The sequence below is a fragment of the Lagenorhynchus albirostris genome, chromosome 7 (assembly GCF_949774975.1).
Source record: "Lagenorhynchus albirostris chromosome 7, mLagAlb1.1, whole genome shotgun sequence".
In the NCBI taxonomy this organism is placed as follows: Eukaryota; Metazoa; Chordata; class Mammalia; order Artiodactyla; family Delphinidae; genus Lagenorhynchus; species Lagenorhynchus albirostris.
In genome coordinates, this window is record NC_083101.1 from 20,843,178 (window position 1) to 20,857,629 (window position 14,452).

Consider the following 14,452-nt stretch of genomic DNA (forward strand, 5'->3'; position numbering starts at 1 on the left):
GCACACAGCTGGGATGGTATCCTGCCTTCTTGTTCTGCAGCTTGTCTTTTGTACAGTAATCACTTTGTGTATTAGGACAGTGGTAGGAAGAAGCAAGTATATCCCACAATGAAATTTATGGTCCTGGAGTGGTAAGGGTTTCCTGGGTGCATCCTTTGTCTGGAAGCCCTGCCCTTCTCCATCTGGGAAACCACTGAATCTGTCATCTCCTCTGTGAAGGCTTCCTGTTACCATCCCTCTCTGCTCTCCTTTCAGAGACATAACTGTATACGTGTGTCACCAAAGAGTTAATCTTGCTTTTCTCTGTGCTTCTTTTGTACCTTGTAACCTCGTACATGGTTCATTCTTTGCACTTACAACACTCTGTTATAATGATCTGTTTACACGTGAGTCTCCTTACCAGACTGACCTTGCCAAGGGCAGGAACCGTGTTTCATTCCTTGCTGTATCCTTGGTACCTGGTCCAATACCTGGCATGCAGTTGGGTGAATGGAGAAGCAATCTGAGTTGCTAGTGCACAACTTGTGCCCTTGAACAGACTGTATCACTTGATGCATTTTGCAGGAGGATAGCTGGGTATTGCTAGCTTTGGAGCCATTTTGCCTTTAACCCCTCTCCATCTTCTCCTGACAGTGTAAATCACCTACAGCATTTTCCAGTATTTGGAAATGTTCATTTCTTTCTTTCCTCTGCTGATAGAGCTGTTGGCTTTTCTTCATACAGTATCCTCTGCTACAGTTTCATAAGTTTCTTTTTGGCTAATGTCTGTTCAGGATCAGGTGACATGGCTTCATTTCTCATGACTGAAGCCCGGCAACATAACACTGAAATTCGAATGGCAGTCAGCAAAGTGGCTGATAAAATGGATCATCTCATGACTAAGGTGACTGAGTCATCTCATGACTAAGGGGCTGTGTTGAAAGTGGGGGTATAAAGAGGGGATACAAACAGGGAGCAACCAGGGCTATAGGTAAACTCTTCCTGGTTTCCTGTATTCATAGTAGTTAGTAGTTATTTCCCTAGAAGGGTCGTTTTATTTGGGGATCCAGTTAGCAGAAGAAAACTCCTGCTTACATTGGAGATTGTCTCAGAAACTTATTAACCCCCTCAAAAAAGTAGTCAGACCTTGGGTAAATTGTATTTCTCCTTTTAAAAATGTCATGAAAAGTCTTTCTGGCACTCCTTTTGTAGGTTGAAGAGTTACAAAAACGTACCACTGGCAATTCCCTGCTCATTCCTAGCATGTCGGTGACAATGGAAACAAGCATGATTATGAGCAACATCCAACGAATTATTCAGGTGAGAGTGATCAAGAACAGAGCACTCTAATATGTATAAAATGGGTAACTAATAAAAGAAAAGTATATCATTAAAAAAAAAAAAGAACAGAGCACTCAACCTGGAGATCTTGCCGCTGCTTTCTCTGGAGATGTACTACTGTTTGAAACCTCTACTCCAGGAATAAGAGCATGTGATAAATGCCACACGGAGTTGGGAAATTCTGGAAAATCCATTATGGCTTAATTACTCCAAGTGACTTATCACTCTATTATCAGAAGGAAACATTTCTTTTTTGACCATATTCCAAAGTTTCCACTTCATTTTATAGCCATTTATACATTTAGTCTATTGGATGTAGTGATTTGTATCCATCAGGTAGAATTTGATACATTGTTTTAAGTATTATATTTATGTGGACATAAGTTCTAGATTTTTCTCTCAGATATGTAATAGTATCACCTGTCAGTTCAAGTTGATTCCCTTTTATCTGGTGCTTTTCTCTTAAAACTTAAGTTAAACATCATGTATTTCGAATTAGGAAAATGAAAGATTGAAGCAAGAGATCCTTGAAAAGAGCAGTCGGATAGAAGACCAGAATGACAAGATTAGTGAACTAATTGAACGAAATCAGAGGTAATGACAGGTACGGGGCACTGGCTAGGATGGACAAAAAAGGGTTTAGCTTGTAAATGCCCAAGTTAAATAAGCATGTTTGTTTACAGAAGTTTATGTGTATTTCTGCTCTTTTCTGTTTCCTGCCTGTCATGTGAATTACTGCTTGTTGACTGAACGGATTTCAGGAGAAAGGGCTCAGGAGGCTGTGATGTAATGCACACCTGCGTTAGAATCCTGGCTCTGCTCCTCATTTGTTGTGTGGCTTTGGGCGTTTTATTTATTCCCACCGGCTCTAGTTTCCTCATCTGTAATAGCAGTGTTAGTGCCTAGAAAACTCCTGATGTCCTCTTCTCTCTTCTGTGTGGGCTGACTCTTATTTTATCACCCAGAACTTCACTGATTTCCACATAAAACCCAAGCATTGTATAATTTTTCTAGATCCTTCTGAAAAATTTTTTTGGGGGGAGGGATCAGGGGAACATGTTACAGCAGCATTTCACTTTAAAATATCCTCCCATATTTCTCTTCTCCAGTGTCTCTTGTCTCCCACATGGAAGGGGGAAGGGGAGCGGCTTTCTTTTCTTCCCTCCTTGTAGCCTTCATACTCCTGTCTCTTTCCTCTCTTATTTCCCCTCACCACACATGTTCAAATTCCTCTCCTCTTCATTCTGCAAATTCAAAGCAATTCACCCCGGTCCAGGTTCCTGCCTCCCAACTTGATTACTGCAGATCTTCGGAAAACAAAATGCTTTCAGATTGTTCCTGATGAAGGTATAGAGCAATGCTCTGACGACCGAATGTATTGATACATTGGGTTATACATGGTATGCATTGAGTGCTTGATAAATGTTTTCTTTTTCCCTGTTTATTTCAAAGGTATGTTGAGCAGAGTAACCTGATGATGGAGAAGAGGAACAACTCACTTCAAACTGCCACAGAAAACACACAGGCAAGAGTTTTGCATGCTGAGCAAGAGAAGGTAAAGTAACTGGGGAGAGAAAAGCCCAAGTCAGGATGTGTAGAGCCAAGGAGTGTCCTCTGTACGTCCTTACCAGTTCGCTTTTTAGCAGAATTTTTGCCATCATTGAGAAGAGAACTAGAAATCTTCCAACAGATTTTTAATATATCCAACATCCAGATTTCTGTTGTATAAATGCGTTACAATAAGTTGACTCAAAAACAATCACTGATGTTAGTAATCTGGTTAAGGTGAGGATTATACAGTTTATTAGAAACTAATCCTATTCTACTGAAAAAATCAACAGACGATTTCTGTTATGCCACATAACAAACATTTATTGTGAAGTTTGAGACTGTTTAGTTTGCTCCTTCATCTGTGTCTGCCAAAGCATTTTAAAGTTTTGCTGTTTGACTTCAGTCAGTTCAGAATTAGGTATTTTGACCTGTTTCTGAAGTAGCTATAAGGAAGGAAGACTGTTGTGGGTCTTGGGTTGAGATGACTGCTTTGGAAGCCCCACTCCTCCTGTCTTTGCTCCAGTGACACTGTTTTTCTGAAATGAGTTCCTTCTTGTTTGGGCTCCCCCTCATCAGCTGGGACATCGCAACCCTTTCATCTGCTATTTTCTCAGATTTAAGAAGTGTTTTATATTTTGTATTTGAATTTTTTTGAAAACATGAAAATTGAGTGGAATGCACTTTATAACTTGAGATAAGAGCTTTTGAGTGATCTTCCACTCTGCTTGTTCTTTGGTGAGAGTGACCATCCACCCCACTGCCCCTCCTCTGGAATTCATCCCCTCCAGTGGTCTTAGCTGCTGCAAGGCCCTATGCAAGTGGTCTTCCCTCTGATATCAGTGAACTCCGGAGCCACGATAGACGCAAAGCCCTCTGAGCGTTGTGTTAGTTCAGTTTCTGTTAGGCCAGTTGAGGCAGGACAGTGAGTAAAACTTTGATTCTACTTGCGGCAGGTGAAATTCCTCTTCTGCCCGGAAGTCCAAACTATCATTGTCCTCTGAGTTTAACCGATGAAAACCTAAGGCTGCTGAACAGCAAAAATAAGTATCTTAGAGCTCACTCTAAAGGTTGCATGTTACTAAAAAATTTATTCTGACACTTATTAAAACAGTAAGGAAGATTTTATTCAAGACTATTGCAATAGATGGGAGTTCCCTGGTGGCTTAGTGGTTAGGATTCTGGACTTTCACTGCTGTGGCCCGGGTTCAATCCCTGGTTGGGGAACTGAGATCCCGCAAGCCACACGGTGTGGCCAAAAAAATAAATAAAATAAAAAGACTATTGTAATAGGGAAGAAATGTTGAGCTCAGCTCCAAATACAGTTAAGGGCAAGAGGGCAAGTGGGGAATTTACAGCCAAGGAGCAGAGTGAGGGGGGGCCAGTGGATGGAAAATTACTAAGAGGAGTCATCCTGGGTAGGGGGATTCTTGCTAATGACAGGCCAAGGACTTAGACAGCAAAGGTTGGGATGGAGAACTTTGATCAGATATCAAGGGTAGAGATTCACTCTAAACTGACTTAGCAGGGATTCTTGCTAAAACTGGGCTGGTCCGGCCAAAGACAGGAGGGGAGAACAAGGTCATGGGCTTAGAGGAGCCTAACTTGAAGTGTGGTCAAGGAGAGAGACTTTGCCAGTGTACACTCAGATACTCATTCATAGCTTATTTCTTTTTATTTTGTATACAGTTTGTTTTATTTCCCCCACCTTTAAGAGAGCCAAATATCAGATTTTAAATGTAAGCTAGAAAACTGATTGAGGCTTTGGAATAAATGTTTAAAACTGAGGTAGGCGCAGTGAATACCCTAAGAAGGGACAAGTGATAATAAGAAAGTAGACAGCAGTAAGAATGCATGTAGAGTATAGTGGTATAGGAGGAGTAATGGTAGTAGCAGTGTAATAGTATAGGAGAGATGGTCCAACCCCGTAAATACACTGCTGCCCAAAAATCAAAACCAGCGGAGCAGTCGCTCACTGCCTTTCCTGTCATCTGATTTCTCCTGTTTTTTACAGGAGCACATCATTTCAGGTGAAATGAATGTAGTATTTGTCATTTGTTTACCATTCCTTTTCATTGCCCGTCCTTTTAATTATCATTTTCATCATCGCCCTTCATAAACAATATCTGTAGACACTTTTCCAGGGTAGTCATTTTGACTTCATCGGATGTTACTTGAGAATATTTAGCTCCTGTTTGGCCAGTACAGAGCACCATTTAAAATGCATTGAAAAAAAAATAAAATAAAATGCATTGAGCAGTCAAAGAAGTTGGAGTGTTCCCTTCTTTTATTACCACTGTTCTTCAAAGAACCCCCAAAGCAGTTACTCTCACGTGACCGATCTTTATAGTACTACTGTGGGTTGGCCAAAGAGTTCGTTTCCAAGTGAACTCTTTGGCCAACCCAATATTAGTACAGTAGTGCTGGAGAGAAGTTGTAGCCTGAGAAGTGGATTGCCATCAAAGGCATTCAATTTAAAATTTAAAGTACCCTTTTCTTGTTAAAAAAAAATGCTTGTTCATTATAGGAAACTTAGAAAATGGCAGGAATACCATTTCTCATGTATCAGATTGGTGAGATTTAACAATAGGTGGTGACTGTATACCAAGCCACTGAGTATTTTTTCATAACACTATTCTTAATAGTTGCATACAGGATAGATATATCAATTTGCTTAAGCTCATTTTTAAAATTATTTTGTGTTTCCATTGTTTGGCAACTATAAACAATGCTGTATCGGTCATCCTTGTAGCAAAATTTTTGTGTTCTTGCATAGTATTTCCTAAGGACAAAGTTTTGCAAGGGCGTTCCTGAGTCAGAGACCTTGCACATTTGAGGGCTTGATTTGGGCTTAATTCAGGTTGAAGGTGGCCTTAGCTATCTTCCTACCAGTTCAGCCAGCACAGAGTATGTGAGGTTGGGCCATCACCATCTTTAAAGTGACATCGTACTTTGTTACTGTGCAGGCCAAGGTGACGGAAGAGTTAGCAGCAGCCACTGCACAGGTCTCTCATCTACACCTGAAAATGACCGCCCACCAAAAGAAAGAAACGGAGCTGCAGGTACAGCTGACAGAAAGCATGAAGGAGACGGACCTCCTCAGGGGCCAAGTCGCCAAACTGCAGGCAGAGCTCTCAGGTATGCCCTTGCTGGAGGGGGCTGGGATTTTGACAATGTAAACTTAAAGAATTACACTGTTTCCTTCCTCCCAGTCCATTTGGCATAATGCTAATGAAGTTTGTGAAGGACAGAGCCAAAGGTTAAGGTGAACCAATATAAACCTATTACATGATTGTTTGGCATAAAGGACAACAAAAGAACTGACTATCCATTTAGAGTGGATCAGTGGCCACAGTTCTGCTTTGTTTGGGCGAGTGTTGAGTATCCTTGGTACTTAGGATTGGCCTCATAGGCCTTGAAGAGTTAAACTAACTTGTGACTAACTAATCTAACTGAAGGGTTCCTTTAACTTGTGACTCAGTAGAAGCTTAAGAAGCAGGTGCTTCCTGCTGCAGTTGCCTCTTTCCTAGAGCATGGATTGTAGTCCTTCAGCCTGGCACTCAAGGCCCCTCCACCTTGGCTTATTTCCTGTATGTTGCCCAATTCAACGTAGCTCTGGACATACCAGCCAGCCTGCTGCTTCAACACATCCTGTATTTCTTGCCTTGCTTTTTATCCATGCTGTTCTCTGGACTTGGTGTGCCCACCATCGCCAAGATTTGACTCCAGTTCTCTCCAAAAACTGCCTCTTTCAGAAACCTTCCCTTTTTTTGTTCTAGAATATTTGATCTCCTTTAAAATCCTTCATCTCCGAGTGCATTATTATGCCCATTATCAGAGATAGCCTTTGATCAGCACTACTTATATGTGTTTTCCCTTCTAGAATGCAAGCCTCTGAAGGGCAAGGATGGTGTCTTTCTCATCTTTGTAAAGTCCTTCCCTTAGTATTAGTTTAGTGCCTGGCACAATGGTGCTGCTCAAGACATGGTGACTTGAAAAGCAGATTTGTGAAGACTGGCGTGTTGATTCATCCACCACTTTGTATAAAGAAAGACATGTGGAAGGCACAGATGGGACCAGTGGGTGGGGTGTGGCTGGAATAGCAGCAGAGTTAGGAAAAAGCAAAATTAACTTGCCCAAAAAGAAAGCTAAAAAACACTGATGTCAGTTGGTGAAGTGATACCTTGAAGATAAATCCCTTCCTTTTTAGAGCATCACTTGGGTGCACTTGAGGGAAAATCTTAGATTTGAATGTCGTACAGATAGCCTCTTTTCTGTTTTTGTGGTGCTCTGTGACAGTTACCTTAAGGGCACCATAAGGATCTCAAAAGTCTTCCAACAAAATTAATTTTGATGCATTACATTTTTATTTTTTTATTTTTTATTGATGTATAGTCGATTACAACGTTGTGTTAATTACTGCTGTACAGCAAAGTGATTCAGTTATACATATATATACATTCTTTTTTTTAAATATTCTTTTCCGTTATGGTTCATCATAGGATATTGAACGTAGTTCTCCGTATTATACAGTAGGACCTTGTTGTTTGATGCATTACATTTTTAAGAAATATTCCAAATAGCTTTATTTGAGAAGGAATGTTTTGAAAGCAGACTCTTGGTAGAATGTCCCAGCTACCACGAGAGTTGAGAATATCTTACCCAGGCAGTGAGAAAGGGCCTGGACCACTACTAAACAAAGATCTCAATGTGTTGAGATGATGACTGAAATGGAATTGTGGGAGTGGTAATATTCCGAAGGTGGTCTCTGACCGCTTGGAACATTTCTCTTCCATTTTGTATGTGTCGAAGGTAACATGTAGGTGCAGAGATAAATATGGATGGATGGGGGAGTCAGTTTATGGCTTGATAAACCTGCTGTTGGTCAGTGAGGTGATGCTGGAAGAAGTGAGTGGAAAAGGCTCGTGTGGTAGGGTTGGGAGATGATGGAATGCAGCTTTGAAGGCGGTGCTGGGATGCCATACAGCCCACTGCAGCTCTGGTTCTGCAGCCAAGTCTCTGTGCTGTCATATCCCAGAGCTCCAAGAAACCTCTGAGCAAGCACAGTCCAAATTCAAGAGTGAAAAGCAAAGCCGGAGACAACTGGAACTCAGGGTGACGTCCCTGGAGGAGGAGCTGACTGACCTTCGAGCTGAGAAGGAGTCTCTGGAAAAGGTAAGTTCTACATCTGAAGTTTCTCTGTTGGGCCCAAGTGGCCAGGGTTAGCTGTTTAATACACATTTTTATTTTCCTTTTAAAAATTACAGTTGCATGTGCTCATTGTAACAAATACAAATAATACAGAAAAGTATAAAATAAAAAATAAAATTTATCTTTTCCCCCTCTCATACACTAGAGGCAACAACTATAAAAGACGTATGATTATTCTTCCAGATTGTTTTCTGTGTATATAATATATACATACACATATGTATATACATGTATGTATAAAATAAATGTACATACATATATGTATGCTGACAACATTTTTAACAATAATGAGATCGTATTTATTTTTATTAATTAATTTATTTTTTATTTTTGGCTGCGTTGGGTCTTTGTTGCTGTGCGCGGGCTTTCTTTAGTTATGGCGAGTGGGGGCTACTCCTCATTGTGGTGCGCGGGCTTCTCATTGCGGTGGCTTCTCTTGTTGCGGAGCACGGGCTCTAGACATGTGGGCTCAGTAGTTGTGGCACACGGGCTGTAGAGCACAGGCTCAGTAGTTGTGGTGCATGGACTTAGTCGCTCCGTGGCATGTGGGATCTTCCCAGGGCTTGGACCTCTGTCCCCTGCACTGGCAGGCGGATTCTTAACCACTGTACCACCAGGGAAGCCCCTGGGATCATATTTAATACTTAAAAAAAAAATTGTGTTGTGGCCATTATACTAATGAGAACTTTCTCATTCTTTTTTTTTTTTTGCAGTGTTGATTATTTTTATTTATTTAAATTGGGGTATAGTTGCTTTACAATGGTGTGTTAGTTTCTGCTGTACAGGAAGTGAATCAGCTGTATGTGTACATATACCCCCTCCCTCCTGGACCTCCCACTACCCACCCCCATCCCACCCATCTAGTTCACCACAGAGCACCAAGCTGAGCTCCCTGTGCTATACAGCAGGTTCCCACTAGCTATCCACTTTACACATGGTAGTGTATATATGTCAGTCCCAATCTCCCACCCCCCCTCCTCTGCCCTGTGTCCACACGGCCGTTCTCTACATCTGCATCTCTATTCCTCCCTGAAAATAGGTTCATCTGTACCATTTTTCTAGATTCCACATATATGCGTTAATATACGGTATTTGTTTTTCTCTTTCTGACTTACATCACTCTGTATGACATTCTCTAGGTCCATCCACATATCTGCAAATGACCCAATTTCATTCCTTTTTATGGCTGAGTAATATTCCATTGTATATATGTACCACATCTTCTTTATCCATTCATCTGTCAATGGACGTTTAGGTTGCTTCCACCTCCTGGCAATTGTAAATAGTGCTGCTGTGAACATTGGGGTGCATGTGTCTTTTTTGAATTATCGTTTTCTCAGGGTATATGCCCAGTAGTGAGATTGCTGGGTCGTATGGTAGTTCTATTTTTAGTTTTCTAAAGAACCTCCATACTGTTTTCCATAGTGGCTATATCAATTTACATTCCCACCAACAGTGCAAGAAGGTTCCTTTTCTGAACACCCTCTCCAACATTTATTGTTTGTAGATTTTTTGATGATGGCCATTATGACCAGTGTGAGATGATACCTCACTGTAGTTTTGATCTGCATTTCTCTAATTATTAGTGATGTTAAGCATCTTTTCATGTGCCTCTTGGCCATCTGTATGTCTTCTTTGGAGAAATGTCTGTTGAGGTCTTCTGCCCATTTTTGGATTGGCTTGTTTGTTTTTTTGATATTGAGCTGCATGAGCTGTCTGTATATTTTGGAGATTAATCCCTTGTCAATTGCTTCGTTTGCAAATATTTTCTCCCATTCTGAGTGTTGTCTTTTCATCTTGTTTATGGTTTTCTTTGCTGTGCGAAAGCTTTTAAGTTTAATCAGGTCCCATTTGTTTATTTTTATTTTAATTTCCGTTACTCTAGGAGTTGGGTCAAAAAAGATCTGTGATTTATGTCAAAGAGTGTTCTTCTTATGTTTTCCTCTAAGGGTTGTTTTTGTTTGTTTGTTTTGTTTTGTTTTGTTTTTGCAGTATGCGGGCCTCTCACTGTTGTGGCCTCTCCCGTTGCGGAGCGCAGGCTCCGGATACGCAGGCTCAGCGGCCATGGCTCACGGGCCCAGCCGCTCCGTGGCATGTGGGATCTTCCGGACTGGGGCACGAACCCGTGTCCCCTGCATTGGCAGGTGGACTCTCAACCACTGCGCCACCAGGGAAGCCCCTCTAAGAGTTTTATAGTGTCCGGTCTTACATTTAGGTCTTTAATTTTCATTCTTTATAACTACATAATAGTCTACTGTGAGGCCGTACCATAGTTTATTTAACTATTCACCTGTTGATGGATATTTATGTTTCTCTTTTTTCACTATTTCAAGCACTGCTGTTGTGGACATCTTTGTACTATATAACTATTTTTGCAAATTCGTTTGAGCATTTCCATGAAATGGATCACTCGAATTAGAATTGCTGCATTAGGAGGGAGACGCAAGAGGGAAGAGATATGGGAACATATGTATATGTATAACTGATTCACTTTGTTATAAAGCAGAAACTGACACACCATTGTAAAGCAATTATACTCCAATAAAGATGTTAAAAAAAAAAAGAACTGCTGCATCATAGAAGAGTGCTTAACATCTAAATTTTTGAAATAAATATTGCCAGATTATGCTTGAAGAGTTTGTTAGCTTACATTTCCAGCACTGTGTGAACAAGCCCATTTCTCCATAGTTTTTCCAACTCTGCACGTATCAATTTTTCTAATCTTTATAGTCTGATAGGTGAAATATACTATCTTGTCTTAATATGTGTTTTTGTTAGTATTAAAGCTTTTATATATTTAATGCCTATTTATTTCTTCTGTGAATTCTTCTTAATGTCCTTTGCTATTTTATCTATTGTAATATTAGTTTGATTTAGAAACACTATTAAAGGTGCTAATCCTTTGTCAGTCATAGATGTTACAAATATTTTTCTAGTGTACTGTTTTTTAACTTTAATAGTATCTTTTGATGTTTTATAAATTTAATATCAGGGTAATACTAGCCCCACTGAATGGACTGGGAACAGTTCTGTCTTTTTCTGTGCTCTGAAACAGTTTAAATATGAAAACAGCAACCTCTTTCTGAGGTTTTAATAAAACTCTAGTAAAGTCCTTTTGGCCTAGTGCCTTTTTAGGGGATAAATCTTGGTCTGTATTTTCAGTTTCTTCTATGATTTTCTCAGGTTTTTTAAAAACCAGTTCTTTCTGATCTTGGGGGCTGTTTCAGTTTTTCACTGTTCTAGATACTACTGCAGTGACCGTCCTTGTAGCACATTATCTTTGTGAACATGATCTACTGCTTCCTTAAATTATAATTTGTGTAAATTCTGGGTGTGTGTGCGTATTTTGAAGGTCCTTTCACAGGATTCTGATTTTCCTACCAGTAGATTGTGAAAGTATCTACTTCCCTCTGCCCTCACCACTGTTAAGATATTCCCCATCTCTTCATAGAATGGTAGATAAAGCTCTTCTTGTTTTCCTTCTTCTTGTCACAATTTTTTTCTGCCAGTAGCCAAGAATGTTAAATAAATAGGGGAAATTAAATTGAAAAAATGAATTATTTCCAGAAACGAAGTAAGGACCCAGTGATGTTAATAACTACCACCACCAACCATCACCATCTCCATTTATCCTCTATCAGACAACTAGAGCTGATGATGGTTCTCTTGTTCCTAAGAACCTCTCAGAAAGGAAAAAGAAGTCAGCTCAAGAGCGCTGTCAGGCTGAGGCGGAGATAGATGAAATTCGTAAATCACACCAGGAGGAATTGGACAAACTTCGACAGCTCTTGAAAAAGGCTCGGGTTTCCACGGACCAAGCAGCTGCAGAGCAGGTAACGGGAAGCTGAAGCACTTTGGAAATAAAAAGAAGGCATGAAGGACTCAGAAAAGTTTCTAGTTTCTTCTTTATCCTTTAGGATGAGATTTCTCATAGTTGATGGGCTAACTTTGGACAAAGGTGGAAGAAGAGCCAGGAATCGAATGGAGAATCTTCTTCCTTTTTTAAAGCTTAGTGAGAATTTTACTATAAGTAAAATATGAAGGAAAAAATTCTTTATAAAAACATTCCAAACGTAAGGCCAAAGTCCTCACCCACCAGACACCATCCTTCAGGCACATTATCGTCCTTGAAAAGAAGGGACTTATTTAGGTAATTAGGCAGGGAAACCAGGGATAGTGGCAGTACACAGCTGGATCTCTAGTCCGTTTGACAGCAGCCTTTCTTTTGGTAAGTTCCTAAATTCATGTTTGCATGTTCTTTAATTAGAGTGAATTGGTGCCCTCACTTTGATCACTTATGGGAATTTGGACAAAAATAAGTTTCTTCTGAACCCATAAAGTTTAAGGGCCTGGATCCTGAAAAGTATGATCATACTAGGGCCCTGCCTTCCTGGGACCTGTCTAGACAGTCACACCTTTACCTGGTTGGACTACCTTTTAGAGTCCTAGCAACCAAGGTCTTCCAAACCGTTGTTTCCTTGCTAAATCTGGGCTCTTAGCTTACTCTTTTTGCCTTGTTGAAGATGGGCTTCCTTAGATGCGACTGGACCCCCCAGCATACGGGTATTACTTTCTCTTGGCAGCTGTCTCTAGTACAGGCTGAGCTGCAGACCCAGTGGGAAGCCAAGTGTGAACATCTGTTGGCCTCTGCCAAGAATGAACACCTGCAGCAGTACCAGGAGGCGTGTGCACAGAGAGATGCCAGGCAGCAGGAGCTGCTCCATCTTGAGGAGAAGGTGGGTGTTTTCCCTGGACTTAGACAGCCTGGTTAATTTGAGGCAAACAGGTTGTTCAAGTCTTGCAGATCCTTTTGTACCTGAAAGATGTTAATAGCTTGAAAACAGAATCATACTTGCTCAGCTCTCCAGTTTATCAGTAATCTTTCACATACTCATTTGGGATGACAGGTCAGTGACCTAGAAAAAGCAGCACTCATGATCTGGACCATGTTTTCCATTATAATCTGATCCTTCATTTATTAAGCAAATATTTATTGAGTGCCAGTTGGGTTCCAGACACTGTGTTAGGGAAAGGAACTCTCCTCAAGAATCTCACAATCAAGGAAGGGAGACCGAGGAACAGAGATAAGGATTAAATGCTGTGAGACCCAGAAGAGGAAGTGCCTAGGGGAGCACAGCCAAGAAGGACAAGGAGCTTCGGTGAGGTGGGGAAGGCTGGGGGCGGCGGCAGAGGCTCTGGGCAGAGGCCCTGAGGTGGGCTGGAGCACAGGTGTGGTGGGATCATCTGGCATAAAAATGAGAGAGAGAGAGGGATGGCTTAGCGCCAAAGTCCTCATATCTGGAGGTCAGTTTCTTAAAGTACCCAGTTGAAAAGAGGAAGGCAATCTTGTAGGTGAATAGGTTGCTTCTAACATCCACTGTTCATATGTCTATGTGACTAGGGTTATCAAACCCTGCCCCACCCCCACCCCGCCTTTTTATTTTATTCTTGACCTGATGAGGAACAAGGCAAGTGACCTTGTTGGTAAAGAGGAGATGAAGTTGTGAGTTGAGATTGAGTGATGAGGAAATGGAGTGCCCTGAGTCAGCAGGCCTGGGTGGGGGCGGAGGGTGTGGATGTCAGCAGACTGAACGAAGTGAGATTGACACTTGAAGCTTAGGATGGTTCTCCTCCTCCTGGGTTTCCTGACCTTCACCTGGAAGTCCAGGTTCCAAGGCCACAGCCACAGTCTGTTTTGCAGTGTTTAGCCCTCCAGGCCCAAGTCACAGCCCTGACAGAGCAAAATGCACAGCACATCAAGGACCTGGAGAGCAAGTCCCAGATGTCTGGGGTTGAAGCTGCTGCTGCTGCTGCTGACCCCTCAGAGAAGGTGAGCTGCTGATTTCGGAGAAGTGAGCCATGTCATGGCAGGGGATTGAATGTACACATCAGGCGTTCAGAAAGAACTTTTGTTAGTTTGTTGTGTTGTTAGCTTTTTTCCTAACTTTATCGATCTCCCACTTATCTGACTTAAGTCACAGTTAACCCATTGAATCTATCTCCTTGGTGGCAACCCCCAAAGGGCCTTATCCTGAGGTTTTGACAGATAAGGGAAATGTTTCTAAATCACAGGAGAGGAGTGGGAAGTGTGCCCAGCATCTTCTAGCCACTAATCCTCATAGCCCATGACAGCTCTAGTGGTGGCCACGGTGGGAGGAAAGCATCAGTGAGTGGTCGTTGAGCAGACTTGGGCACACAGGCCACAGCTTACCCATCCTTCATAGCCCTCCTCTCAAGTGCTGCTCATTATTGAACATTGTCCCCTCCACAGTGACAGCCTTAGGTGTCTCAGTCATTGACCAGCTGTGTAGAGTTCTAAGAGGGCTTCATTTTAGCCTTCCAAACCTCTCTCGGGAAGTTACATGCATCCCTT

The 14,452-nt window shown here is 41.5% G+C and overlaps 1 protein-coding gene across 6 annotated transcripts in view; it reads left to right on the top strand.

The window, feature by feature from the left end:
* The window catches only part of FKBP15 (FKBP prolyl isomerase family member 15), a 54,206-nt gene that overhangs the window by 35,023 nt on the left and 4,731 nt on the right, over window positions 1–14,452 (top strand). For 2 of the 6 annotated variants that reach the window (XM_060154568.1, XM_060154569.1), the window contains exons 16-24: window positions 774–883; window positions 1,192–1,299; window positions 1,820–1,914; window positions 2,773–2,875; window positions 5,835–6,006; window positions 7,907–8,043; window positions 11,721–11,912; window positions 12,663–12,815; window positions 13,781–13,909. In XM_060154568.1, coding sequence (XP_060010551.1) covers window positions 774–883; window positions 1,192–1,299; window positions 1,820–1,914; window positions 2,773–2,875; window positions 5,835–6,006; window positions 7,907–8,043; window positions 11,721–11,912; window positions 12,663–12,815; window positions 13,781–13,909 — 1,199 coding nt within the window. The remainder of the gene's footprint in view (window positions 1–773; window positions 884–1,191; window positions 1,300–1,819; window positions 1,915–2,772; window positions 2,876–5,834; window positions 6,007–7,906; window positions 8,044–11,720; window positions 11,913–12,662; window positions 12,816–13,780; window positions 13,910–14,452) is intronic. The other 4 variants (XM_060154572.1, XM_060154571.1, XM_060154573.1 and 1 more) reach the window with 4 other exon arrangements.